This window comes from Zootoca vivipara, chromosome 10 (genome assembly GCF_965207765.1).
Source record: "Zootoca vivipara chromosome 10, rZooViv2.hap1.1, whole genome shotgun sequence".
Taxonomy (NCBI): domain Eukaryota; kingdom Metazoa; phylum Chordata; class Lepidosauria; order Squamata; family Lacertidae; genus Zootoca; species Zootoca vivipara.
Window position 1 is genome coordinate 19209981 of NC_142593.1, and position 26951 is coordinate 19236931.

The 26951-nt window shown below is 43.0% G+C and overlaps 2 protein-coding genes across 2 annotated transcripts; both read left to right on the plus strand.

Moving 5' to 3' along the window:
- Window positions 1–26: 26 nt before the first annotated feature.
- On the plus strand, window positions 27–4707 carry ATG12 (autophagy related 12). Its single transcript, XM_035099759.3, has 4 exons — window positions 27–245; window positions 1015–1151; window positions 3198–3260; window positions 4000–4707. The coding sequence occupies exons 1-4, from the start codon at window positions 32–34 to the stop codon at window positions 4057–4059; spliced, it is 474 nt and encodes a 157-aa protein (XP_034955650.1). The 5' UTR covers window positions 27–31; the 3' UTR covers window positions 4060–4707.
- A 2300-nt stretch (window positions 4708–7007) lies between these two features.
- On the plus strand, window positions 7008–24308 carry CDO1 (cysteine dioxygenase type 1). Its single transcript, XM_035099994.3, has 5 exons — window positions 7008–7244; window positions 13236–13313; window positions 19695–19852; window positions 21967–22136; window positions 23590–24308. Exons 1-5 carry the CDS (start codon window positions 7066–7068, stop codon window positions 23617–23619), a joined length of 615 nt encoding a protein of 204 aa, XP_034955885.1. The 5' UTR covers window positions 7008–7065; the 3' UTR covers window positions 23620–24308.
- Window positions 24309–26951: the final 2643 nt, after the last annotated feature.

Consider the following 26951-nt stretch of genomic DNA (forward strand, 5'->3'; position numbering starts at 1 on the left):
CTGGGGATGCTGCTTCCGCTGTTTCGTTACTATGTCGGAGCTCGGCGGGGAGCAGGAGCAGCCCTGTGGTGTTGCTGCCGCTGCTGCCGCTACTCCTTTTCCGCCTCAGGAGGGCGGCCGGGGTGAAGGTGGCGACGATGCCCCGGAGGGCGGGGCGGGGCCTACGTTGGGGGTGCTCGAGTCGGCTCCCGCTTCGGCCGTTTCCCCGGTGACCGAGGAACCTGCGGGAGACACCAGGAAGAAAAGTAAACGGGCGGGTCGCGAAAGGGCCGACGCCCCGGCGAAAGGGAGAGGCTGGAGGGAGGGAGGGTCGCCCTAGGCAGGTATCGCAGGCCTCCCTGAACGGCTGAGGGCTAACGCTGCGCTGTCAAGTTTAATCTAAAAGGTCCCGATCTATTGTCCCTCTTACCTGCCAGTTGTGCTTCCGTTGATCTTGCTCGGCGCCCCAGGCCTCCATGAATCAAATGATTTCTTCTGGTTCCCCACCAATAAATGACACTTGTATTAATAAATATTATTGTATGATTGGAAGCCAACCAGAGTGGCTGGGGAAACCCAGCCAGATGGGCGTGGTATAAATAATAAATTATTATGTTTATTATTTATGTTAGGTGTGGGCAGGACACCCTCTGTCTCTGTCTAGCAGATTCGGACCAAAAGGTCTCAACAATAGTTGTTTTAAATTACTTTCTTTTGACCCCAAATGTTCAGAAAAATCTCAACATCGACAATTTCTACTTTTAGTTAAGTATTTTTATTTATTTACTTGATTTGGGGACACAGCTTTCCCCCCCCCAAGCTATACCCATGTATGTATATCCTGCTGTACCTCAAGGGCTCAGCAGCAGTATTTTAGGTATATAAATTCTACAATTACATGATTTTTGCAAATTATTCTGTTGCATTTCTCCTTATTTGTTTCCTACATTTTATTGATTATCTTTCAGTATACTTCAGTGACATGTTCTGCTGTGTTTCCATTTGTTCTCATTTGCAATTTTCTCTGCTTTCTAGTTGATGTTTTGCTCAAGGCTGTTGGGGATACCCCTATAATGAAAACCAAGAAATGGACAGTAGAGAGAACGCGCACAATCCAAGCACTTATTGACTTCATCAAAAAGTTTCTCAAACTAGTGGCCTCAGAACAGCTGGTATGTGATGTCCTCCTTCCCTATTTAGGAATATGAGAGCTATCAGTAAGAGCTGAATCAGTGGGATGCTGCTGGGAAGCTCACAAGCAGGGCATGAAGGCACCAAATGTTCCCTCTAGTTTGTCCCCACCTATCTCCAAAATATATACTTGATGAGTTCTGAGTCCCCAAATCTATTTGAAAGTTTACTACTATGTATATGGGTAAGGTTTTCCAAGGTTAATTCTCATAGTAGTAGAATAATGGCTTTAGATACAGTGGTACCTTGGGTTTACAGACGCTTCAGGTTACAGACTCCGTTAACCCAGAAATAGTACCTCGGGTTAAGAACCCGCGTGGCGGCAGCAGCGGAAGGCCCCATTAGCTAAAGTGGTACATCAGGTTAAGAACAGTTTCAGGTTAAGACCAGACCTCCAGAACGAATCGAGTTCTTAACCCGAGGTACCACTGTATTTTGAATTCCCTCTATCGGTTTCATTAAATCTAGGCTGAGCTGAGATCCTGAGTGGATGTAACTTGAAACTAAATGTAATGTGAGCATCTTCAAGTGAATGATTGAGGTTCCAGCTATACATTTATGCTGTTGTCAAAAATGACAAAAGACAGAGAAATATAGAAGCTATTAAACTTGAACTGTGAAAAAATAGATGTTAGGTGAAATGGTTGTATGGGTGCAAAAGTAGCCACGTTATATACTGGCAGTGGTTTTAGTTCACAAATGCTAACCCAGTTCTGAAATGATTGTTGTGTTGAAACTGAATATTTTAATATTGAATCAGCTAGCTCAGTGGTTCCCAACAGGTGGTCCGGGGACCCCCAGGGGTCCGCGAGCTATGCCAGAGGGGTCCGCAAGATGCTATTAGAATAAAAAATATATTAAATATATTTCGTATGATAACAGGTTTTTTTTGTTTTGGCCGCTTCCTGCATGAGCAGAGTCTAGCGCAAAACTAGAATTAGATAGAGGCAGTAGTTCTGCTGTATGCCGTTAGGTGGCGCTTTACCAACACTACTGTTTTGCAAAGAGGCAGCGCGCACATTCTACTAACGCTCACCTTCCCAAGATGCTTTGCGCGCGTCGGCTTCATTTGTGCGCTACTGCGCAGGTACCCTGTCTTCTCCATTCCCCTCCCTCCTCCCTGGCGCGCGCTGCCTCTTCGCAAAACAGTAGTGTTTGTAAACAAGAAACTTGGAGATAAGGCAATGAAAAAGATCCTTCCATTTGCAACCACATATCGGTGTGAGCAAGCATTTTTCTTCCATGTGTTTCATGAAAAACAAATATAGGAATCGGCTCGACATGCGGTCGGATTTCAGAGTGAAAGTTTCAAGTTTGGAACCTAATATTTCGGAAATAATGGACTCAAAGGACAGATTTAACTCATCTCATTAAGAATTGAAAATTAAAACTAACTGTATACTGATGGAGTACTCCGTTGTAACTGTAAAAAACGTATAAATATAACATATAAAAAGACTCTCACTTTTTAATTTTAGGATTAGGAATTAATGGGGGTCCTTGTCACAATAGCGGCTCGATGAGGGGTCCTCGAGAAAATTTTGTTGGGAACCCCTGAGCTAGCTCATTGTTCTACTCACAATGTTTGATCAAGAGCCATGAACCCCCAAAATAGTTGGACTCTTATCCAATCTAGCTTTCCTGCAAAGCTTTCACAAATAGCCACTTGGCAACTATCCATAAAGGAACTTCGGTTGTGGCCAAGCCGTTATCCTGATGGCAATTTGTCTTTTCTTTCACTCCTGTTACCAAAGGACTTCAAGTAACTATGAGCTGGAGGTGGGCTGAAGGAGGAGCAAACTCATGTCAACTCTTAAGTCCTCAGGCCAGTAAATATGAGTAGGCTGGCTTCCTTCGCCCTTGTTGAACCTTGAGCTTATGGCTGACTGTAGACTGTTCTTCTCTTAGCCCTGTAATTGCAGTGACAGGATTCTGGTAACACAGGAGATAATATTGTCTGATAAAAGTTTTCAGTTTAAACAGAGCAACTTCCTCTAAAACTTACCAAGTATCTCTTTCTCATACAGTTTATTTATGTGAATCAGTCTTTTGCTCCTTCACCAGACCAGGAAGTTGGAACACTATATGAGGTAATTCTCAGCTTCTAAGTATTTCCTTTTCTCTTCTTTACATTAGAAACTAAGGCAGGCATAGGCAAACTCGGCCCTCCAGATGTTTTGGGACTACAACGCCTATCATCCCTAGCTAACAGGACCCAGTGGTCAGGAATGATGTCTCAAAACATCTGGAGGGCCGAGTTTGCCTATGCCTGAACTAAGGGCACCATTCAATTTTTTGGATGAGGCAAAGGTTGCCCTTCCCAGAACAACTTCACCAGCACAGAGCTCTCTGTTCCACCCACTAAAGGTCAGTCCTCCCATTGTCAGTCTACAAAAGGGTATTCCAGAGAGGGAGGGAATGTGGCTGAGCCAGCCTGGAATCCATTAGCCAGCTCTACTGCCATGACTTGGTGGTTTGGGCCCAATGAAGGGTGGAATGCTTTACCAGCTTCAGGCTGGCATAGCCCAGAGCAAGCTTTTACCTGCCCTTCCAAATGCATCAGTGGTTCAGTGAGTCTCACTGCCTGCTCTGGTGTCTGGATTGCTCTGTAAAAGGTTTCAGTTTGATTACAATTTCACTCCATGTCTGCTGGAGCAAATGCAGCATGTAACTTTCAAAGTATGTTGTCAACAGGTGGCAGCATTTTATAAGAAACCTTCAATAGAATGTTGACACTATGTATTGGGCTGTATAATAGCAACCCAACAGTTTATCGTTTTAATTAAATATTAAATTTGTTTGACTCCTCTGTTTCTTGTTCTATTGCAGTGTTTTGGAAGTGATGGCAAGCTTGTACTGCATTATTGTAAATCTCAGGCCTGGGGATGAATTAGGAGCTACAAGTGCTTGGGATTCTTAGAAAATGAATGGGCTATAAAGATCTGCAGAAACATTCCCCAGGGACAAACTGAAGAAATGTCTGCATTGTTACCCATGGAGTTCACTTTATTCTCCCTATTTTCTCTACTTGTCAGTATAGGAGATAAATACAAGAACTACGTAGCCTCCCGGCTTCCATTTTCTTCATTTGATCACTTGCTTTGTGCAAATAATTGTTTGTGTGCCATCTGTACAGCTGAGCTGCCTGTCCTTGCTCCAGGACTTGAGTCTTGTTTTGAAAGGATACTATCTCCTGACTTGGAGAGTACATAGATCATTATTTCATCAGGCTGCATGGAAGTTTACAGTCTCCCTTTTAGGATATTTATTGTAGATGGGCAGCTGAAGTATCTGTATATGCATAAAATAGTTACATTTTCTTATGACTATTTGTTTTAAACACAGTTGCTGGGATTTAACTTTGGAATCTGTAGTCCCAAAGAGACTTTAGGATGGTGTTTCTCAAGCAGCAGCCCTCCCAACTAATCTCCTTCCTTCCCCTTATTCACTACACAACCAAGTATATACAATGAAATGCAGAAATATAAATGCAGGAATATTGGGCAGCTTTGAGAATAAAGGTTATCATTTAACAAATCATGAATTTATTGTTATTGCTTGTTTGTAGAGCCCCTTTGACATTTATATTCATTGTAGACTTTCATCTTGTATTTCTTACAACAGGTTGCTTCAAGTTAAACCTACTAGACCCTGTAGGTGAATGAATAACTTTAAACACCCAAAGCGACCTTGTAGGAAAGTAGAGATCACACATTAGCTTTTCTTATCTTAGCTTCAGGAAATAAAATAAACTGGAAATAGGCAGTACCAATAGTGACATACCATTTCTCCATTATCCAAAACCTATTAAATGTGAATACAGTGGTATCTCTGGTTAAGAACTTAATTCGTTCCGGAGGTCCGTTCCTAACCTGAAACTGTTCTTAACCTGAAGCACCACTTTAGCTAATGGGGCCTCCTGCTGCCGCCGTGCCGACAGAGCACAATTTCTGTTCTCATCCTGAAGCAAAGTTCTTAACCTGAGGTACTATTTCTGGGTTAGCAGAGTTTGTAACCTGAAGTGTTTGTAACCTGAGGTACCACTATATCACAATACTGTAGATAAGCTTTCCAAGTTTGGCCTGCATTATTTCTTCCTGGTGCTATTGTTGGTATTGTTGGATTAACATTTACAATGTTAATTTCCAAAAACACAAATGCAGCACTGATCATGCTGCAGTTGACTAAACTCAGTACAGTATGTGAAGACTGCTTTATAGCCCAATGTAATGGGCTGTATGAATAAAATATAGAAACACCACTATGAATGGCTGTGACAAAGCAAAATGTCATTGTCAGTTGTGTGTGACAAGGTAGGACAATCTACACATCTGCACAGATCAAGCTATACAGCCAAGAACACAGTATGCCACAGTTAAATATTTGATCTATATGATAGTGCCATTAAAGGAAATTGAAATGGTTTAAGCAAGTGATCAAAAGCGACTGATAAGCTTTCATTGAGTTTCCATTGTTATTAGACAAAGTAAAATGCTAGCAATACTTTAAAAATGCATTACAAAATATAAGTGGAGTATTTGGGACTTATAATCAATCCTAGAAAATTTAAAGCACATTGTTATTAAAGTGCAACTATTTAACACTGGGCAAGCTCCTCTCCTTCCCCTGCCCCACCCTTAATACCTAGCCAGAGGAAAAGTTCTGATAGACCTTACAGCTTGCTTTCTACTTTGGGAGATCTACTTTAATAGGCCCTTATAATAAATTTTGAATAATCTAATAATGAAAAATGATAGAGAAATAAAAGTAGCCTTTCTGTCCTATGAAACAGGCAAAAAATCTGCAGTGTTCTTTCTAAAGCTTTTGGATTTAAATGTCACTGTAGATTGCTTTCTCTTAAGTCACCTGCCTGCTTAATCAAGCCCCTTATATACCTTGCTAAAAATTGAAAACTTCTCTTCTATATTCACTCATGGGAATGAACTACAGTACTTTGATCCTAAACCTGCTGTCCTTGGGTGAGAAGCCACCTTTTACCATTCTGAATTTTCATACAAGACACAGGTTGTTGCAGAGGTTGTTGTTTAGTCGTTTAGTCGTGTCCGACTCTTCGTGACCCCACGGACCATAGCATGCCAGGCACTCCTGTCTTGCACTGCCTCCCGCAGTTTGGTCAAACTCAAATAAAAAAACCAATATTCACTCATGGGAATGAACTACAGTACTTTGATCCTAAACCTGCTGTCCTTGGGTGAGAAGCCACCTTTTACCATTCTGAATTTTCATACAAGACACAGGTTGTTGCAGAGGTAGCTAACTTAATTGGTAATATGTAACTGTGAGTGCCTATGTGTTTCAATTTATAAACATAGCCTGGTTCCGCAAAACACACCTGGTTGGTTATTGCGCCATGAAAAGCGGAGACTACTGTAATATAAAAGAGTGCCTTCAGCAATTTTGTTGCTGAGTTAAAAGATTAGATTAGAATATGCCAACGTTGCCTGGGGGGGAATCACTCTTGGCTTCATCAGTTGTATATTCCTTCTCCCTTTTAAGTACGAAGAACAGCGCCTTTGTGCTGTAAGGCTACGGCGGCGCGCCAGTCGGGGCCCCTTAAGAAGCGAGGCGGGCAAACAACCCGAAAGTGGGGGGAGCCCAGTCGCCCCATCTTGCAACGGCGACGAGGGCTTTTGAAAAACCAGCCTGTGATAGGTTACGGTGACGGTGGGGGTGGCCCTTTTTCAGCGTGTTCTAAAAGCCTAGAGCTAGCCGAAGCAGTTTCGCGGTGCCTCCCTTGCGCGCTCCCTGTCCTTGAGCACTTGGTACGTTCCCATCGAACTCCAGGAGATAAATAGCGGCAAGCCAAGGCACCGGCTGCGAAGCGACGCGGCGCTTTCATTGTGCAACTCGAAGCAGGCTCTGCAAAAGCGCATCATGGATCATCCCGGGCAGACGGAATTGTGGAAAGCGCAGACGCTGGACGAGCTGATCCAGATCCTGCATCGGTTGTTTTCCGGCGACAAAGTCAATGTGGCAGAAGTGCAAACCTTAATGGAATCTTACGAGAGCAACCCGGAGGAGTGGCTCAAATTTGCTCAGTTTGACCAGTTCAGGTAAACTCGGTGGGAATTGAGGAGATTAGTTCGCCTGAACAAGCAAACGGGTGACAAGCTGGCTGGTTTATTCCTATTCTCCTGGGAACGAAAAGCGGTCAATACGTGCTTCTAAAATGAGAGTCGCTTTGCTTAAAATGCCAAACTGACGTGATTTTCTTGGAGCATTTCATTAATTTTGGTACAAAATTAGTGCGGATCTTTTAGAATTTAAATAGCAATCTATTCTCCAGGCGCACTTTTCTTGTACTTTGTTTGCACGTTTGATGTTCGTAGGTGTTGCGAATTCAAGTATCTTGCTCAGATTCCTTTCCGTGTATCTTTTATGGAACATTTGCTACATATGTAATTTGCTGCTAATAGCTAACATATGTGTTGTGCAGATAGTGGCTCCTTTTTTAGCAGCTTGCATTCAGGCCAGCGGTTTGAGTAGCTCAAATCTCCTTTTTTGAGAAGTGGGATGCTGCGCAGCTTGGAGGTGGTTGGCACTTTAAAGATGAGTCGTGGCTCTTAGAAACAGCTGGAATGAGAATGCCTACAGAATTTTTTTTGGCAGGCCTCGCAGGCGGACTAACTGGCAGCCCATCCCTTCAACTGCAAGTACAGTGATGTCCAAAAGTCTAGTTCAAAGCACCCCAGGAGTGGGTCAAGGTGGCAGGATTAACACCAGGCTTTTGGGTCACAGCCTTTCTTCCTAGTTTGGCCTTCATTTTGTAGCTTGTGTGTTGGGTTTTTGTTTGTTTGTTTCTTTGTATGACTAGCCTGTTAAATGTTAAACTTTGACTGGTTTATCTTGCAACATTAGGGCTTTTCCAAAGTTGTTTTCTTCTTCTTTCTCGGGCATTCCAGTCCATTTGAAATGGCACTCCAGAACAAAGCAATATGCCTGGTGGTGGAAATCTGGAAGCAGCCTAATAAAGGTAGAGTTAATGTGCCCTCCATGTGGTGGTAGACCACAACGTCCATTATTACTGACCATTGCACATGCTGATGGAGCTGTAGTCCCAACAACTTCTCAAGGGCATCATATTGCCTACTCCTGGCCTAAAACATGTGCCAGGAGTGGGGGTGGGGTGAAGGCACTAATGAGATGTCTACTGAATACTGTTCCAAATCTTGTGTCACAAAAGTCCTGTGCCTCCTTTAATTACTGGATAATCATCACTAATCATTTTTCTCAGGGGCCTGTTTCATAATCTGTACCATTGAACAAGGCTAAGTTCAGCCATTGGTTGCTGTTAAATAGTTGGTGATTCACATCTACATTTCCTTTCCATATGGACTGCATGAGCAAATGTATCTGCACCAGCAAGCCCCTCTCTGTGAACTGTCAATGTGTCAGAGTGACCAAAAATTATTGCAGTGTGAACTCCTAGTCATGCAGTAATTCCCTCTCCATCAGCACCAGTACAACTGTTCAAACATTACATTTTGGCCTTAATCAAGAGCATGGATTAAGGCAGCTAGCCTTTTTTGCAGTCCAAGGGCCGCATTGGTTCACTGTCAAAAGTGAATCTTCACCTTTAAGCAGGGTTTTTTTCTGGAGTTTTTCACATTGAAGAAAGAAATACAGGTTATACATATTTTTTTAATTACTGGCCACTGACCCACAATTTGACCATACTAATTTGAGTGTGATGGAAGATGAATTTGGATGACCAAAAGTGCCTCCAACCACTTGGTAGCTTAGTTGTCTGTTACTTCCTGTCAAGTGGCAATGAACAATAGGATATATCATTTATATGGCACTTTAAAGAGTTTTTAAAACAACCCACATCTATTATTAATACATAATTATACATAATATAAGCAGAAGCAGCATGCATCATCAGTTGGTGGTTGTTTTCATTAATGATGATGCATGCTGCTGCTACTATAGTGAATACATAATTTTACTGCAGAAGCTTAGCTATACCTGACCAGAAATCCAGTTATGATCAATCACTATTTTCCTCGAGTCTAAAACTTTCCCAAGACGTTACATGCACATCAGATGTGCCCCTATAATCATAATTTCATTGTTTATCCCTTAACTATCTTGAGTTTAGGTACTCCTGCAAATTTATACATGTATATGGTCACTTCATGGTGTTCAGGTTCCCTCAGTCTGTAATGTTGTGGTGAAAATCACCAAAGCAACTTCAAAACTTGCTTCACTCAAATGGCTGCATGCATAACAGTTTGTTTGAATAAATTAGCATGACTGTTGATTAACCCTTAATGCTGAAACTAAACCATCCTTTTTATGGAGCTATTCATAGTGATTAGTAGAAAGATAAAAGTGGGTTCTTCGGTTCACCCAGATTACCATGTGTGTTGTGTGTTGTATAGTGTGTGCGGCACAAACTGAACCTTATCCTATGACCTGCCTCACTGAAGAGACCATAAACCATACAATGATCCACTGGATGGGACTGGGGTCCTATTCTGATACTCTCCCTACAGATAAGTGTGTGTGTGTGTGTGTGTGTGTGTGTGTGTGTTGATAATACATTTATAATTAGCTTAAATGCCAGTTTCTCTGCAAATGCATTTTTAGCAGAAGTTAAAACAGGTATTTCTTAATCCCATATCAAGCCTCCTTCTGGTTCCTGTTCTTTGGCACACTTTCCCAAATGATTAACTTATGTAGGTGACAAGAAGTCATCTTCAGTGTTTCTTTGGAGGGGGGGAGTAAGCAGCAGCAACAGAAAATGCACACAAATAGCCAATTCCTTAGGGAGGCTGATAATCAAATCAAGAGGATGGCAGGGGCTCTAAGATGCAGATTCCACTTCTGCTGACTTTTAGTTCAGAGTATCTTATTTGGGAAGGGGGTTAGGGGGAGACTTAAGTTCAATCCATTAAGTGCTGCAAAACATACTGGATGGTCTGTAGCAGTCTGGCATACTTGCCTATTGTGCTTTACACCTGCCCTGAAGGCTGAATATTAGCAAAGTGGCTAACAATAAAAAAGTAAAAACAATCCACAATGAATATTAAACAAAGCAGATGAATTTCAGCTACCGGTAAGCGTGTGTGTGTGTGTGTGGCTGTCTGTCTGTCAACCAGATGGTTGGCGTTTGGAGCCCACCCAGGAATGGCTGTGGGCAGGATTCCTGCATTGCAGAGGGTTGGACTAGAGGACCCTTGGGGTCCCTTCCAACTCTGATTCTGTGATCTAAAGCCCTGAAGACATGAGAATTACTCACCGCAGGGGAAATACCCCACAACCAGACTGCCATAGCCCAGATCTGCGAGGGTCCCCTGCCTGAAACCCCGGGAAGCCTTGTTTGAAGGCCCCTTCCCATGGCGTGTGGAAACAGTATGTTCCACCATCAGTGCAGGCTGGGGTTCTCTTTGGGGGCTGCTGGGTGACCCCATTGGGGTGCGAGAGCAGCGCATCCACGGAGCCCGCAGCCCCGCCCCCTTTCCTTGCGCGTTCCCTGCCCCGCCCCGCCCCCTCCTTTTGACTGCTTTCTCCCGGCTTCTCCCAAGTGCCACGCACTGAAGGTTTAGAGGCAGAGGGAGGGCGGGGACCCGATGGCCAATCAGAGCCGCTTTTGAGCAACACCCCTGAAGGGTTGCGCCAATGAGAGCTGGCTCGAGGTAAATAGCAGCCCGAGCCTCCCGGGGAGGTTGGAACTTGTGGAGATTTTTTGTTGTTGTTTTTTGTACTTCTATAAGACTCGATGGAGGGGCGTTGGCAGTCCTGGAGGACAATGTCTAGTTCATAGGGCTGTGCCCCGCAAATAATTTAAGGAGCAGGCTATTACTGCGCGAATTGATCGGATGTGCCTTCCTGGTCGTTTTGCAAATACTGTAAGCTGCTTTCGAAATGTTAACAAGGAGGGAAACGAATGGCTGACATCAAGCCAAGTGTTTTCTTTTCCCTGATCTGTGCCAGGTTATTGCGTTCTCTAACAGATATTTTTTGGGACAAGGCACCGGCAGCAAATCAGGGGCTTTCTGGCTTCCCAGCCTTCTGGCGTTCCACTGTTGGAAAGGTCCCCTTGGAACCCTCGTCTGCAAACTTGCCTCCACTGGATTGTGTACCGATTCAAGCTTGCCCGCGCACACCTGACCTTTAAAAACGAAAACAGGGTGTGTCTACTGCACCGTATTAAAAGTCAGGCTTTGATTTAATTATAAATCAGGTGCTATTGCTCAGTCTGCCGCGTGCCCCCTGTCCCCCTTTCATAGCTGCCAAGTTTTCCCTTTTCTCGCGAGGAAGCCTATTCAGCATAAGGGAAAATCCCTTAAAAAAAGGGATAACTTGGCAGCTATGCCCTTTGCTGTATTCCTTAGTCTTTTTCATACCATTTCTAATCTTCGATTATTGTGCAACACTTGCTGTTGGCATTGTGAAACTAGTTTGTTCTTATCTTGCTTGGCAGAATTCCCTGTAAAGTTGGCTTTTTATCAGGAGGAGAGTCGCTCACACACCCCACACACTTTGGATTTGCATGCATATATATCTTCTGCAGAAAAGTAGCTTAAATGGTTGGGACCATTTGACAACAAATTCAGTAACTTCCTTGTTGTTACAAAGCTTCTGTAGTTACAATCTCATTGCAGAAATTACCTCACCCAAGAAGTATTTGGGTTATGTTGTGCTTTTCTATTTATAGGTTGTGCTGCTGTTGACCAAATGTAACCATCACTCTACATCCTAATTTATATTTATCTAATCTTTTTCAGCATTCTTGAACTATAGCAATAGGATAAATATTCCTAAATATTTGGGCTTCAACAAGATCTGCAGTTAATGGGGTTTACACCACAATCAAAAGTTTTGTCTATTCAGTCTGACCGATTTCCAAGACCCACTGATCACACAACTGTGGGCCTGATTGAATTCTGTGTTTCCATGATGGCTGGGATTCAGAGCTACTTTAGCTATCCCTTAAGGCCAGTGGGGTTTCTTTATTCATTTCCTTTGAATGGTGGACCACTATGCCATGTCACAAACCTTTGGAATCTTAAAAGTAAGGGAATGAGGATCTGCTCCTTGAGAAAGACATGTCCAGATTCCCTTAGGTACATGCAAAAATTGTGTGGTTCCTTGTCCAGTCAACAAAGAGAGTAGGGGGCTGTAGCTCAGTAGTGGAAGCCAAGCACATGCATTGCGTATGCAAGATTCTGGGTTCCAATCTTGACATCTCCACACAGGGCTGGGAAGGACTCTTGCCTTAAACACTGGAAAGCAACTGCCAGCCACTATAGATAGTACTGACCTAGGAAAGGACCAATGGTTCAACTTGTATGTGTATATATAATATACTACTAACTTAAATGGTTTGTTGAGACAGACAGATGCCATCAGCTAACATAGATATATAAAGTACCAAGTCTGTAATCACTGGAATTCAATTCCTGAAATTTGTTACTTAAGACTTACAACCTAGTTTTTAATAATTTGTATTTTACATAAAAGTTAATTCTTGTTGACTTTTCATTTGATTCTGTTCACTCTCCATTTTCTGAGAGAGATCCTGGAAAGGATAAAACTCACTCAGCATTGTAAACCGCCGTGATATATTTTTATGACCCTTATATGATAAAGGTATAAATATTGCAGTTTTAGGATGCCACTGACTGAAAGAAAATAGGTCTGAATATATGGACAAGTGCAAGAGTATGTTTATGTGCAAGTGTGGTTCCCCCCCCCCCTTAAAAGATAAAACTTGGGAGTAATACAAGCACTTCACCTATATTATCAGATATATTATCTCAATGAACCTTAGAACTACCCAGTAAGATAGTAGAGTATTATCAAGATAATTTGTATGCAGTAGGTACTAATTGTTCAAAACAATGCAGTGAGTAGAACTGTCATACAGCTCAATCACAAAATATTACTAGATGGATGGCGTAGGGGAGCAGGCTGGAAAATAGCAACCATTAATTTTTTTAATTTGCATATACTGTTCAAGGGAGATGTGCTCTGAACATCTGTTTCTGCTTCTCAGTGATGGCTCTTAAAATAAAACCTGCATCTTATTCTTTCAGGTACACAAGAAATCTTGTGGATAAAGGAAATGGAAAGTTCAATTTGATGATCTTATGCTGGGGTGAAGGCCATGGCAGGTTTGTGGCTATATATATATATTTTCCCATAATATAAAGCTGTACAGGCAGAGGGCCTTCTCGGTAGTGGCGCCCGTCCTATGGAACGCCCTCCCATCAAATGTCAAGGAAATAAACAACTACGGGTATCTGACTTTTACAAGACATCTGAAGGCAGGCCTGTTTAGGGAAGTTTTTAATGTTTCATGTTTTGTGTTTTTAATATTCTGTTGGGATCCGCCCAGAGTGGAAAACCCAGCCTGATGGGCATGGTAATAATAATAATAATAATAATAATAATAATAATAATAATAATAATAATAATACAATACATTGCATCTGTGCCGCAAAAAAGGTACTGTAGCCTTATATAGATGGTATATTATAAAACTCCATTAACTGTAACCCAGGGGTCGGCAAGGTTTACCTCTTTACCTTGCCTGGGCCGGTTCACTCAAGTGGAGATCCCTCCGTGGGCCGGATCACACACGCATGTGAGCGTGCGCAATTTCCGGTGTCTGTGCCGCAGAAGTGAGTCCCTGCGCCGAGCTGCGCCAGTTTAGCGCAGCGCATGGGGACTTGCCGAGGGGGCAGCTCAGTTCGGGCAGCTCATGGGCCGGTTAAACAACCCCCATGGGCCGCTTGTGGCCCATGGACCTTAGGTTGCCGACCCCCGCTCTAACCTTTCCAAAAGCTTTGGGTGGTTCCCTGCATGATTTTTTTTTAAATCCAACTATTTAAAACAAAACCAAAGCAGTACACCAGCTCTTAAAGGTCCATTTTTGCGTATTTGATTGTTTCAGTTAATCAGGGCTTCATCTCTGGGTTCCTTACACTTTTTAAAAACACTGTGAAAGACCCTGTGAAAAGGTGAATATGGCTTTGTGAGTAACCCAAGTTCTGTGTGTGATTCTGCTCAGGGAAGAGTGGGGCAGGTGAATATGTGATTGACACAAGGGCTGGCCAATCAACACTGTGCAGATCCAGCCTCATCTGCAAGCCAGAGGTACCAGATTTCCCAGAGTCCCTTAAAAAAAAGCCATATGTTATTGTTCTGAGAACCATTTCTCTCTATGTACTAGATATATAATATATGCCCCTTTTCTCTTGCCTCTGCAAAACAGACAATTATCAGACATCTCTTAAGCATGAGGAATGTGATGCTTCTTTGTCATAGCAAACTGTTGAACCATTTGGTGAATTCCTTCTTTGTGCTTTCTTACAATGGTAGTAGATTTTTCATTGTTCTATGTATGTTACCCCCAGTGTTTTACTAAAGGCACATTGTGCTGTCTCTGCCTCTAGTCTAAAGCAGGGTTTGTGAAATGAGAGAGTTCCCCTCAGAACTCTAATTTTGTAAATCAGTAATATCTGGTCAATGTACCCTTGACAATTCCCAGAACACAATGGGTGGCATTCAATTAAGTTTTATTCAGAGTAGACCCATCAAAATTAATGGACCAAAGGTTGTCATGTTCATTCATTTCAATGGCTCTATGCTGACTAAAATTGCATGCTATCCAATATGCCAAACTTTGGGGTTCAATGGTCTCTGCAACTGTTGCACTGAATCCTGAAATGCCCTGTTTCCATTTGGGTAAAATGCTGTCTTGTGAGGATTGTGGAAGTGAGGGATTCTGTTTTCACAAAAACGTAATTTGCACTAGGAAAGCTGCAGGTGGTGTTTGCTTAACCCTTCTCCCATCCCACTGCTTTTTCTTCCAGTTGGGATTCCCAGATGTGTTTTTGTTGCATCAGGAAGGAAAAAAACTGCTGCCAAGGGGATTCAGTAGGTGGGGAAGGGTGACACTTTGCTGGCTGCTATCTTTCTTCTGAAAATATGTGTAGGTGTATCCACACCCACACCCCTAAATAGCAAAGAAAGAGTAGCTCAGATTCCAAGATTCGTGTTAACCTCTAGCTACCTAGATTCATCAGAGAGAAAATGCTGGGGGCAGTAAAAGATACCTGGGGAGGGGATAGAGCTTGCGTTTTTCTCATTGTTCATAACTGTAATTGTATGAAGACAGAGCTGAACTATAGGGCTCCTTTGGTACCACAGTGAGCTGTCCAGAAAGTTAAGCTGGCAGAGAATATACTTTTGGATGCTAGGCAGTTCAGGAAAGGATTCTGGGAATGAGTTTATTACTATCACGTATTTATTTTTTAAAATAGTTTTTAGCTCACTTTTAATCTAGTGTCCAATGAGCCTTCAAGGGGTGGGGTGTCTTTATACTGTTACCTGCCTTTAACTCCTAGGTCCTTTGAACCTTACATTATTACCTGTGATCCCTGTGCTTGGTTTGATCCTGGCGCACACGCACACACATACATACCCTAAGCCAATTTGGGAGGACATGGGCGGAGGAGAAGGGGGAACCCCATTACACAAGTAGAACTTTTTGTGCTGATGGGACTCATTAGGTGAATCCCACCAAGCATAAACAAGTTCTTAGTTCTCTTAATAAATCTTGTTATGGCTTGATCTGGTGCAAGTCTGCACAAAGATTACTGAAGTGAAAACCAATAATGAATAATCTATGTCAGGTTTCAACCTCCCCTAATGAAGAGCGAAAGCACATCTGGCACATTGTTATGCAGATTTATCTAGGGCTGCCTCGCCCTGTCCCACTTGCGACCATTCAGACTAAACAGACAACCTACCCATGTATGGTAGCCTACTAGAGCAGGGGTAGGCAACCTAAGGCCCATGGGCCGGATGTGGCCCAATCGCCTTCTCAATCTGGCCCATGGACGGTCTGGAAAACACCAGTTTTTATATGAGTAGAATGTGTGCTTTTATTTAAAATGCATCTCTGGGTTATTTGTGGGGCATAGGAATTCGTTCATTTTTTTCTTCAAAATATAGTCCGGCCCACCACATGGTCTGAGGGACGGTGGACCAGCCCACGGCTGAAAAAGGTTACTGACCCCTGTACTAAAGGCTGAATAAATATTGAGCTTGGTGGCAGGTCACAAACTGTGCAAACCTGACATAGGATCATTACTTTTGTCAACAATGCAAGCTAATGACTTAATTTGAATGTAATGTTAGGCCACAGTTTACTACTACAGGAATGAACCTACAGAAGCATTTTCAGGCTAACCTCATTTTATCATTGCATCTGACAAGGGCAAACTGTGGCCAGTTAAAATTGATATAATGAAACAAGCCTGGTCAAACAAGCCTGGTTTATTATTCTAGTTTAATGCAACAAACCACAGTTTCAACTGATTCAAAAGCTAGATGTAAGTCAAAATTGGTTGGCTTAAACCAGGAAGTGAGTGCTCCTAATCTTCTGCTATTGGCCACACCAAATGAGGAATGCTTCAGTTCAAGGTTTGTTTAGCTAGCATTGTGCCCAAACTAGGCTGTTGGTTACCTGTGGTTTTTCTCTTCTGGTTTCTCTTCAGAATTGCACTCCAAGTTTCTGCCAAGTGCATTGTGGTTGGCAAGACAGACAAGCAGCTGCTTAAAAATAAGAAACCACAGCTTGTTTTTATTTTGTTGCAGAAGCAGCACCAGTTAGTCAAGGAGTCAATCAAATCTGAATGGGGGAATGACAACGTGGCGTTCCCCCCCCCCACTCTAGAATATAGCCAGTAACAGAGAAAGAACACTGCCACATATTTTCCAATGGAAAATATGAGTGACTGTTTTGAATCGAGTTCATGATGTAAAAGAAAATTATTACCGTGTTTCCCCTTTTTTAAGACGTAGTCATAAAGTAAGCCATGGCAGCATTTTTAAGCTTTTGCGAAAGATAAGACATACCCCGAAAATAAGACATACTTCCATGCCGTGTATGAAAACTAACACCCTCCTTATGGCCACTACTGGCAGTAAGATGTTGCTGAATTAGACTGAGATCCTATGTAAGTGACTAGATTTTGGATTTTAAAAGCGAGACCGCCGAGCGCCCCAGCCAGCCAGCGGGACCCAGTCAGCCAGGGGGGCCTGGGAAGCGGCTGCTGTTGTAGTGGTGAGCGCGCGGAGCGCCCGGCTGAGGAGAACTGCCGCCCGGAACCGGCTGCTGCGGAGCGGAGCGCTCCGCAGCGCCGAGCGCTCAGAGCGCCCAGCAGCACCGGGCGGAGCGCCGAAGCCAGCGGCCTCGCCTCCGCCCAGCTGAGGAGACCTCCCGCCCTGCCGCCCGGAACGGCTGCTGTAGAGCGGAGCGCTCCGCAGCGCCGAGCGCTCAGAGCGCCCAGCAGCACCGGGCGGAGCGCCGAAGCCAGCGGCCCCGCCTCCGCCCAGCTGAGGAGACCTCCCACCCTGCCGCCCGGAACGGCTGCTGCAGAGCGGAGCGCTCCGCAGCGCCGAGCGCTCAGAGCGCCCAGCAGCACCGGGCGGAGCGCCGAAGCCAGCGGCCCCGCCTCCGCCCAGCTGAGGAGACCTCCCACCCTGCCGCCCGGAACGGCTGCTGCAGAGCGGAGCGCTCCGCAGCGCCGAGCGCTCAGCAGCACCGGGTGGAGCACCGGAGGCAGTGGCCGGCCGGCCGGCAGGAACCAGCTGCTGGAGCGCGCAGAGCGCTCAGCAGCTCAGAGCACCCGGCAGCGCCAGACAGAGCGCCGGAGCCAGCGGTCTTGCCTCTGCCTGGCCAAGGAGGCTTGCTGTCCCGCTGCCCAGAACCAGCTGCTGGAGCGCGCGGAGCACTCAGCAGCTCAGAGCACCCAGCAGAGCCCTCGTCCCTTTCTTCTGAAATCTTTGTGCATACATTGTATTGTTCTAATACATACAACAGCCTTGTCAGGTAGGACAGAGCTCAGCAACGCTGCGCGTAGTGCCCAGCAGCACCCCGAGCCAGCGGCCTGGCCCAGCCGAGGAGACCATAAGACACCCCACCAAAAATAAGCCACCCTGTGTTTTTTTAAGGAAAAAAAGTTATAAGACGGTGTCTTAAAAAAGGGGAAACACGGTATGTGGATCTGAAATGAGAACTTTCATCTCTGGAGGTAGTGGTGCCTTTTTGTTAGAGGGTTGGGTCTGAAAGCCAAACATAAATCTAGCATCGATTTTTATCTTAAATGGAATTAAATTCAATAGACAACTATAAGAGAGCTTCCAGGCAAAAGGTTATGTATCAGGCAGGCTGTGTCTACACTCTTGCTACCCACAACCAACATATAGACTGCCAGTTCTAGTGGTGGTTGCTGTTGACAAGTAGCATAGTAATGGTAAAGGTAAAGGGACCCCTGACCATTAAGGCCAGTCGCGAATGACTGGGGTTGCGGCGCTCATCTCACTTTACTGGCCGAGGGAGCCGGCGTTTGTCCGCAGACAGCTTCCAGGTCATGTGGCCAGCATGACTAAGCTGTTTCTGGAGAACCAGAGCAGCGCAGGGAAATGCTGTTTATCTTCCCACCAGAGCAGTACCTATTTATCTACTTGCACTTTGACGTGCTTTCAAACTGCTAGGTTGGCAGGAGCTGGGACTGAGCAACGGGAGCTCACCCCGTCATGGGGATTTGAATCGCCGACCTTTTGATTGGCAAGCCCTAGGCTCTGTGGTTTAGACCACAGTGCCACCCACGTCCCAGAATAGTACTAGCCAGCAACATTCACCTCTCTTGCCCTCGATTCTTACAAATTAGTGCCTCTTGACTGAGGCACCATTTCCCCTTCACTTCTCATTCGTACACACTGTGTAAATGCTGGTCCAGTAGCGCCTTCATTGCAGCCCAAGTCCTTTCCCAGGTAATGCCTTTGAGTTATGGTCCTATTGTTTAATCGACTAGACATACCCAGCCATTGTCAAAGAACAGATTATTAACAAATTTTGCCAGTGACATCACACCGTGTTTCCTAAAAATCCTCTATAGCTGCAGTCTTTCTTTTCATATTTGCAGAAATTCTAATATTTCTCTTTAAATCTGACTCTTTTTTCACTTTGACTTTTTCACGTTCATCCCACTTTCAAGACACTATAAAATGATGTGAGCAATAACAATATTTCTCTTGTATTAGATGTACAACACAGTAAGCCCTACTGACTTCAATGGAGCTTACTCCCAAATAAATGGGGTTAGGGTTGCAGCCGTAATCATTTTATAGTACATTATGTTTATACTACAGTCAACTTGCAACTTGCACACATTTAACTTATTTGATTGCAGCTTTATGTGCTTAGCGGCCAACCAGCTGACACTGCACAAATTAAATGCATGTCAGAAAGCTTAACAGCTCTCTTTTTTGCGTGGGAAGCCTGCGGTCTTCAGAAAAAGATGCTTGAATGGGGGCAGTTCCAGGATTGTTTTGATCATATGCAATTTTGACTTTACATGCCATCTGCAGAACACAACCCTTATGCAAGTTGAGAGTTGACTGTATATGTAAAAGTACAAAAAAGGTATCAGCCCTGCTAACTTCATAATGGTATTTTTTGTGTTTGTGTACATATACAGCAGTATCCATGATCACACAGATTCACACTGCTTTATGAAAATGCTTCAAGGAAATCTAAAAGAGACGCTGTTTGAGTGGCCTGGCAAAAAGGGGACTGGAGAGCTGCTGAAGAAATCCGAAAGAGTTTTGAAGGAAAACCAGTGTGCCTATATTAATGGTAAGCCCTTTCGTTTTGGTTCATATAGATACCCAAATAACCTTATAACTTCTTGGGTAGACGTTTCAAGTCATGGAAGGTAAGGGGTTTTTTTTTTGTTTGTTTCTTGGTTAAAAGAATAGGAGACATGGGGACATTTCATGTTATAGAATAAGTCTAATCTTTCCTCTGCTGATAGCTTACTTGTTTCCTCCTTATGATCTGAACTACTATGTGCAGAATTTAGAGTTTACAAATTAGGCATAAGATCCCTGTGCATAGTGTTGCTGACCTTGACTGCTACTCCTTTTAAACACAAGAGACCCATTGTAATAGATGCCATGGAATGGATTTTAAATGCTGCTACAAGTACCATGGTTGCATGCAGCACTTCCAAAAACGTATTTAAAGTATTGTATCTCAGTTCTGTTCAGAAACTTGCAAGTTTATCATGCTTACCACCCAGATTCTCCATGCTTTGATTTCAGGTGGGATTCATTATTTTGACTTTGAGGATTAGAATGTCTGAGCTTACATTGAGTGGACTGGTTATTGTTGCAATGGGGTTCCATAACTGTTAGCTGCCTTGGGCTTTTTAAAATAAAAATGTGGAGTATGAATGTAACTAATAATAATAAATAATGGCAGAACATTATTTGATCCTTCCATCTTAATTACAGAAGCCATCTTTGCCAAGATAATATCAAGATGGCACACGCCACATTGGCCTTAGTTGATCTTGGTTATTTTCTGTTGTGGTTTATTCTTGTATGCCAGATGAGAAAAATGTCCTCTCTGCATTTCCCTGGGGAAACAACTTCAGTTCAATACTTGGGCGCACACACCTTTCATAAGGAACTAAAATCTCAGCTATGTTTTTTCCTCTCTGTTGTTTTCATGTCTAAACACTTTGATTTGGAATGAAATCAAAAACAAATGATGTATGCACACATGCCGAAAGGCATTAGTCTCTTCTTTCTGAACATCTTCAAACTAAAATACTGTAGTTGCTACACAGAAAGGTATGCCAAGCAAAAAGGGGGATGGAATCACATGTATGGGGGTGTGTTGCTTATGAGACTTTACAACAAATGGATGTCCACAACTTACAGCTCAAAGATGGGTAGGTGGCAATTTGGCTTCCTTTATACAATATTAATTCAACTATAAGCTTTGCATTAAGCCAGCTCATATGTTCAGATTTTATGAAGCAACAATATGTTTACTGATGCTAAGGTAGCACCTGAAGATTGTCAAATTTTGTGGATTTTTTTGGATATCAAAATATGGTACCATATTTGAAAGACCTGTTTATGACATCACAATGGTAAATAACTGGATATTTTTATATAAGGCACTAAAATGGCTAATTATACTTAGAAAAGGCAGAACCAATTACTGGAAGAATAAATGCTTCACCCCAAAAGAATTATTTCCTTCATCATAGGGCTAATGTCCTTACTATCTGCTTAAAATACAGTTTGGGGAATCTTTTAAGTGAGAGGGCCCTTTGCTCCTCTGCACAACACTCTGGGAGAAGCATTCCAGTGAGAGGCAGGACTAGAGGCAAAAGTGAGCAGACCAATGGATGTGACCCATTGCACAATGAGCTACATTCCAGCACGATGCAATAGTCAGCATTGTTACACACATCTCTCTACCTCTATCCCCATGAGCAAGAGTTGGAGGACACATTTCAGCTTGGTGAAAAAACTCAAATGTATAGTACAGCCTAGAGAAGCCTGATGGCTAGTTAGAGAAGCTCGGCAGGGCCCTGAGAATTTCCAAACTTGATTTAAAATATAGAATCTTTCCCACGTTCTTGGGAAAATAATGGTCTTCTCTATTTCATTTATTTTCCCTAGAATTTTGATAACATCTTTAAAAGAGAATATTGCATTCGTACTGGTGGCAGATGATTAAATTCACAGCACTTGAGATCTCACTAACATTCATGGAGACATCCTGCTGGCATTTATCAGACTATAACTATGCATAATTCACCTAGATTTTTAATAGAAGCTAGGCATTTTACTTTATTTTAAAAGATCCTAACATTGAGGGTAAAATTGTTGGATAAATGATCTGACCCAAGTTTTGTACATAATCGGTGCTCTTATGTTTTCTTTCATTAGACTGCATTGGCTTACACCGTGTGGAGAACCCAAGCCATACAGAAACTGCTGTTAGTCTTCATTTGTACAGCCCACCCTTTGAAGCTTGCTACACTTTTGACCAAAGAACTGGACACAAGCAAAAAGTTAAAATGACATTTTATAGTCAGTTTGGAGAAAGGACCCCATATGTAAGTATAAGGATTTGCACCTTGCCTGTACCATTTAGCTGATCACTGCAACCTTTCTATGGAAAGAAGGCAGCTCTTGGCTGATGCACATCATGCTAATAAATGAACCCCTTGATGGAGGCCCAATACGTTATTTTATTATTTATTAAATTTGTATACCGCCCTTCATTCAAAGATTACAGGGTGTTTCACAACATAAAAATAATAAATTCATTGGATTTCTGATGAGTTGCAAATCTGTTGGAGCAGGGACCAGAGCAGAGGGCCATGAACTGCCATGTTGTTCTGGAAGGAAAGGGGATGCTGCAAAGAAGCCAACTTGGGAATCAATAAACCAGTGGCATAGCTAGGGGGTGCACTGGGAGTGAATCGCCCTGGGCAGCATTTACCTTTGAGGGCTGAACACCGGAGCCCAACCTGGCGCACAAGCCCAGCATGCTGCTCTCAAAAGCAATGCGGGGCTGGACTCGCAGCATGCCCGAGCTGTTGTATTCCCTTTCCTAGCTGCTGCCCCGCCCCTATGGGACGGCATGCGCGCCCCAGATGCCGTCAGGTCTCATTATGCCACTGCAAATAAATACTTGCAGGGCTAGGAGCTCCAGGATGGAGCATTTGTATATTTGCCTAAGAGTTAAAACATAGCTAAATATGTTCTGCAATTTCCCATTAAAAATACACAGCAAACTAAGCTTTTAAATGTTCAGCTACAGCTCTCCCCACAATGTCAGACTGCCAGAAGAGCAATGTTTTTAAAACTAGTAAAATTTCAAGGGGAAAAAACAGCAATCCGAAAAGCTTTCTGAACATAGAAAAGTAGCCTTTTGTTAAATGTTTATGCTACAATTCTTATCCCAGACACTGTAGCTCTCATTGGGCAGGGCTTTGCCCTATGGGAGTATTAAAAAATGAGGTAGTTTTATCTTCAGTTTTGAAAGGGCTGTTCCATGTAATGTTTATGAACGTGTAGTGGAATAAAATGAGAGCATGTGGATATTTTTCAAACAACTTTTAATGAAGGCTTTCCTATAGTGTCTTTTACAACAGCCACTTCATGGGCTACCCCCTATACTATTCCTTGGAGGCCTGTATTAGGACTTTTATATCTGTCAAGTGTTTTAGCCTCTAGTCCTTTTCCTCTGCTTTGCTGAGATCCTTCAATGCTCTGCTTGCTGCAAATGGTTGTTACACCATAGTGCTGATTTCAACCTTCAGTAACATCCCCAAAAGTCTTTGGGCATAAGAAATACAAGTAAATTCCAAACACACCCATATATGAAAAGGGCTTGGTGTTGGAGCACAGAACCAAACAGCAAAAAAACTATCAAGTGGGAGCCATGGCAGAATTTAGTTACCCTCTATTCGCTCACATGTTTTTATATTTTGTACCTCAGAGACTTCTTTCTTTGAAATAACTGAAAAATCTAGACAACAAAATTCTCTCTCTTCTCTCTAGGCAACATCAGTTTCACAAGAGAACAACTGAAAAGCACAAGGCCGGCTGGATGGTTTATTATTTGAACTGGAGCAGAAGGATTGTATGATTGATGCCAGTGCCAAGCTGTGTCTGAATAATCTCTATGTAGGACAACAGTAGAACAGCTATTTGGTCAAGTAGTTATCATTCACGATTCCTCTGCTCTTGAACACTAAAGGGAGTAGTGCCATGTATTCCTGCAGAGTTCAAATGACTCTCACAACCTACCATGAAACCAGAGTCTTTCCCCATCATTTTTACTTTTGAGACTCTGTACACAAACTACAGCATTTGGGCTTTTAAGTATGACTTGACTTTCTTAACAGCCCTATCTGTTTGAATGTATGCAATTTTTACTAGTAATGTAACTTCTTGGTGTCATCTGTACTGTGTACTGTATACTGTTAGCAGCTTCATTTTAACCTGGGTTTAATGATCTGTTGGAACTTAAAAAAATTGTTTGTGCATCTTAAAATCTTATGTGTAAGATCTGATTCTTTTTTTAAACAAAAGAATAAAATAGGAGCAATAATGTCTTGTACCAACACATATGTCCAGGCCAGGAGAAAATGTTTGTTAATATCTGTTAAAAGTTAATGATGTTGAATGGGATCAATGGGATCAATTTTTAGTTTTTAAAGTGATTTGTATCATAACTTGCCCCAAAACCTAAATAAAACTGAATATGGGCACACTTCCCCATTTTTGTCCTGTAGCATATTTTAGCATAATTGATGGCTGCTCATCTGTCTGTTAAATAAACCCTTTCATGGTTTCCGGATGCTGTGTTAAGGCCCCATCATGCAAAAGGTGAATATACAGCAACTTGCTGGTGTGCAAGAGCTCCAACATTTGGGCTGGGTTAGTGAAGCAACATACAATGTTGGAGATGGAGTCTGGAAGTGCAATCCCACTGCCTGACCATGTGTTGGATTTCTGCTGCGGAGGGGACTCAACAGCCCCTTCCTCTCTTGCTCTGCATCTGATTAGTTTTACTTTTATTACGCCATGAAAATCAGCTCCAAAAGCTCTCTGTTCCCAAACCTTTTTTGTTTGCCAGTTTGAAAGTGATAAGGACTGTGTGAAGTAACAAAGAGTTCTTTATATAAGCATGTAAAAATGTTAAGTCAGAGCCATGTTTCTGCCATAGCCTGCTTTCTGCAGGTCCTAAATCTGGTATTCCTATGGGGGAAAGGTGGTGTTGAATTTTTGGGAGTGATGACATATTCCTGCCTTATTTCTCTCCTAGAAAAATGCTGTTTTCAAATACAGACAAATGCTTAAGAGCATCAGCTGGATAGGTATCTTTTCTTACTTATAATACATGCTTCCAGTTCTGTGTTTGAAAAAAGAGCATTTGACTGCATCAGATGCAATCCAAGCTCCACGATTACATTACAAATCAGATTGAATAGGCTGTTTTTGTGAAAAACCAGAAATTTGATCAGCTTTGGGAAACTTGTGGAAAGGTACCTGCTACAGTAGGAACATAGATCACATACCCTGCAGACAATATTCCTCTGCCATTTGTGATCAGCTATTCCTGAACAACAACCTGCCACTTTTTAAGGAATGTGCTGAAGGGATAGAAGTGTTATGTCAGACTTCTCGACTGATTAGTCCAGCTGTCAAACATGGTGTGTGAAGAATCAGCCATTCATTCCAGCTATGCTGCATCACTTTTAAAAAAAATGGAGTGACATGCTTGGGACTAGAATAAGCATGGCATACCCTTTTGATCTGGTGTGGGACCCATCTTTCCTGGCCACAGTCTATGCTTGCTAGGGCTGATAGGAATTGTTCAGCAACATATGCAGAGTCAAAGCTTCCCCTTGTTTTTGAATAGCCAATACTGCCATCACAGCTATTCATTTTTGCAGGTGGAAAAAAAGGTCTACTAACGGTAACTTTCCACCGGAGACAGCTGGTGGAGATGAGACAGAGGCTACACTGTTTGACTGCTTCTTGTTTGCTTTTCTTTTATCTGCTTCCATTTTCTCAAAAGTGGTATGTGTGCAGGTGGGTGGAGAATGAATTTATGCCATTAGTCAGCAAGTGCAGAATGGGTAAGGAGATACTCTTCACAGTAAACATTTGTTCTTCACCTCTACTTGTGCCTTTCGTCCTTGGCATTGGCTTGGGGAGCTGAAATCTGGAGCCTAGCAATGAGTTTTTCTCCTCTTTAAGCTAAAAGTACACCCTGTTCATTTGCTAATTCTTTTCGCTTATTTTTGTAGCCTCTCCCAAGCCTGGGAGAAAGTTGTTTGCTCTGCTGGGGTACAGCCTTAACAAGGTTAAAACATGCAATCTGCTTGTGATTACTTTCTGGAATTACATGTTGAAATGCTTTTTTTATTACATTGTTTGGCACTTTCTTGAGCATTCTGAGTTTGAATGAAATTGAAAGCTGGCAGCAATGCCCCATTACGCCACCAACCCGTAACGGGGTGGTGGTGACTACAGTTATCATCAATGCAGTCATTGTTGGACTACAACACTCATCAGCCCCAGCTATTATAGCCAATCAGGGATGGTGGAAGTTTAGTCCAACAACAACTGGCAGGCTAGATGGGCTCCACCCCTGCCTTAAAGTATAAATCATACCAAGTCAAATTAATGCCAGCTGCTATGGAAATGGAAAATGAAACACCTATATTTACAGCACAGGCATGCCAACAGGAGCTTGATTATGTGACTAATATGCCACTAAAGCAACCTGCTAAGTGACTTTATGATATGATTGCAAACAAATATATTACCGTAACTGCTATGGCGACCTTTGTAAATGTTTGTAGCAATGGGCCTCCAGCAGTTATTGCAAGTCAGAAGAGGACCGTGCAGACCAGGGATGGAGAACCTTTCTCAGCCCCCAAGGGCTACAATCCCCTTCTTAGCAACCATCGGTACCGGTAGCCACATGCCCAAGGGAAAAGTGGACAGAGCAACACGTTGATTTTACCCTTTGCACAGTAGGCTGGTTTCTACACATACTCATGTACCACTTTACTTCTTTCATCCAGGCAAACGAGGCATCATTGGAGTTCAGAGGTAGATTCCAGCCAGGCAAGAACACTCAAAGAGCATGGAATTTGCTTCAATAAGATGTAGAAATGGCCCCCAACTTGGATGGCTTTAAAAGAGGATTGGACAAATTCATAGAGGCTATCAATAGGTAGCTACTAGGCACAATGACTGTGCCCTAACTCCAGTATGTTTCTGAATACTACTGCTGGAAACAGTAGGAGGGAAGAATGCTATTGTGCTCAAATCCTGCTTGTGGGCTTCTCATAAGCATCTGCTTGGCCACTGTGAGGACAGGATGCTGGTCTAGATGGGTCACT